The sequence below is a fragment of the Cervus canadensis genome, chromosome 14 (assembly GCF_019320065.1).
Source record: "Cervus canadensis isolate Bull #8, Minnesota chromosome 14, ASM1932006v1, whole genome shotgun sequence".
NCBI classification, from domain to species: Eukaryota; Metazoa; Chordata; class Mammalia; order Artiodactyla; family Cervidae; genus Cervus; species Cervus canadensis.
The window spans coordinates 13,304,205-13,306,503 of record NC_057399.1 but is presented as its reverse complement, the minus strand read 5'-3'; the positions used below and the strand labels follow the sequence as shown (position 1 = coordinate 13,306,503).

General features: G+C 50.6%; 1 protein-coding gene across 1 annotated transcript; it reads right to left on the bottom strand.

Annotated features, from left to right (window-relative positions):
* Window positions 1-471: 471 nt before the first annotated feature.
* Window positions 472-1,455, bottom strand: LOC122453291 (olfactory receptor 2S2-like). Its single transcript, XM_043487279.1, has one exon. The coding sequence runs from the start codon at window positions 1,453-1,455 to the stop codon at window positions 472-474; it is 984 nt and encodes a 327-aa protein (XP_043343214.1).
* Window positions 1,456-2,299: the final 844 nt, after the last annotated feature.

Here is a 2,299-nt window from a genome sequence, read left to right as displayed (position 1 = left end):
CATTTCTGAGTGGAAGCTGCAAGAATCCACACAGGCTTTGTCATCTATTCTTCTTCTTTTGCCATTTGACCAGCAGTGTGCCACATGGCAGATGCTTTGACATCTTGAGGCCTACAGGATGAAAAAGATGAAATTGATTCCCCATGCAATATCTGATGGACCTGCAGCATAAGCAAGAAACAGAACTTTGTTTTTGAAGCCTCTGCAGTTATGAAGTCACGCCACAGTGTAACTAGTTCCCCAGGTGCCACTAGTGGTAAAGAATCCCCCTGCCAATATAGGAGACATAAGAAGTTCTGGTTCAATACCTGGGTCAGGAAGATCCCCTGGAAGAGAACATGGAAACCCACTTGAGTATTCTTGCCTGGAGAATGCCATGGACAAAGAAGCCTGGCAGGCTAGAGTCCATAGATTCCCAAAGAGTTGGACAGGACTAAAGCGACTCAGCACGCACGCACCTGCCTGATGGACTTAGAGAACAACAGGAAAGCGGGACATCTTCCTGGAGAGGAGATCGCCTCTCAGCAGAGCTATGGTGGCAGCTTTCACCTCTGCGTTCCTCAGGCTGTAGATGATGGGGTTCAGCGAGGGGGTCACGACCCCGTAGAACAATGCAAGAAGCTTATCCAGGTTGAGGTCCTTTGCTTTGGGCTTGGAGTACATGAAGGAGATAGTCCCATAGAAAATCACCACCACTGTGAGGTGGGCAGAGCAAGTAGAGAAGGCTTTGTGCCAGCCGGCAGCAGAGGGCACCCTCAGGATGGCAGTGAGGATGAACACGTAGGACAGGAGGATGAGCAGCAATGGGGGCAGTGTCACGACAGCGGAAGCCACCGTTAATAGCAGTGCATTGAGAGAGATGTTCCCACAGGCTAGTTTCAGCACTGCCAAGATCTCACAGAAGAAGTGGTTGATGACATTGTGGCCACAGAAGGGGAGGCTCCAGGTGAGAATGGATTGGAGAAGGGAGTTGGCAAAGCCTGCCCCCCAGCTCAGCACTGCCATCCACATGCAGGTTTGCCGGTTCATGAGCTCTGAGTAGCGAAGCGGCTGGCAGATGGCCACGTACCGGTCACACGCCATCATGGCCAGGAGCACACACTCCGTGGAGCCCAGCGCCAGGGTCAGGTACATCTGCAGGGCACAACCAGGGAAGGAGATGGTGCTCTGGGTTTCCAGGAAGTGGACCAGCATGAGAGGCACGAAGGAGGATGTGCCAGAGATGTCCATGAGGGCGAGGTTGCTGAGGAAGAAGTACATGGGGGTGTGCAGGCGAGGGTCCAGCATGTTCAGCCCGATGAGGAGGGCGTTCCCCAGCACGTTCATGGAGTAGATGCCCAGGCAGAGCACAAACAGGACCATCTCTAGGTTGTGGTGGTCATGGAGCCCCAGTAGGACAAACTCTGTCATGACCGTCTGGTTTGCCCCATTCATCTCAGTCTGCATCCGTCTCATTCTCCCTCCCTTCCCATCTTCACAATGAAGGTGTTGGATAAAGCACCAGTGCTCCTGGGAGCCAAGCAGCATGGATTGTGACCTGGGGTGGTTCAGCCTTGCGTCTGGAGCTCCGTTTCACCATGGGTACAACGAGAGAGGGGACTTCGGCTCTGCAAGCCAGTCCCCTCAGTTCTGTAGTTCTGGTGTAATTTACAGGAAATGTGGCCCATTCTAGTCTCCTAAGCTCTTCTCTCTTGTCCCCAGGCTGACCTAGGGGAGACAAGAGAAACAATTCATGTATGTTGAGCTCTTTTTGAACCTGCAGTTTTCTTGGCTGTTAAGAGGAAGCACGTTTTCTAGGTTATGACTTCTCGTGGCTAATGACGCCAATAGGATTTCAGATGCATCACTCACTGAGGATTTGTTGAGTGCCTTCCCTGTGCAGGGTGTTTAGGTCCTTGGTGATAGCAGAAAGAAAACTACGTGGACAAAAAGATGCCACATTTGTAACAAAGGTTGCTCATCTTTCTCAAATTAAGTGGGATGAGCTTGGGAGGGCAGGTGGCTGATGAGTGATGGTCACCTCATTCCTTTGGGCATAAAGGTTGAACATTTCTACTGCATAAGACGTACAAGCCTTATTCAGGTGTCTCTCCTTAAGATCAGAGACTATGCATTGATTTTTACAAGAGTATATACGAATATATGTACCCCAGTAGAGCCATTGGTCACAACATTTAACCCTGGTCCTAAAGGCCAAGTGAGTCTCCTCTTGGGATCCGTTTTTAGGATAAATGATATTGACAATAATATTTCACAGGAGGGAAAGGCAGGTTCTAATCTGGCAGAGGTGTCCTGGGTC

Coding starts and splice junctions, on each gene's coding strand:
- LOC122453291 (XM_043487279.1), bottom strand. CDS start 1,455: ATGAGACGGATGCAGACTGAGATGAATGGGGCAAACCAGACGGTCATG.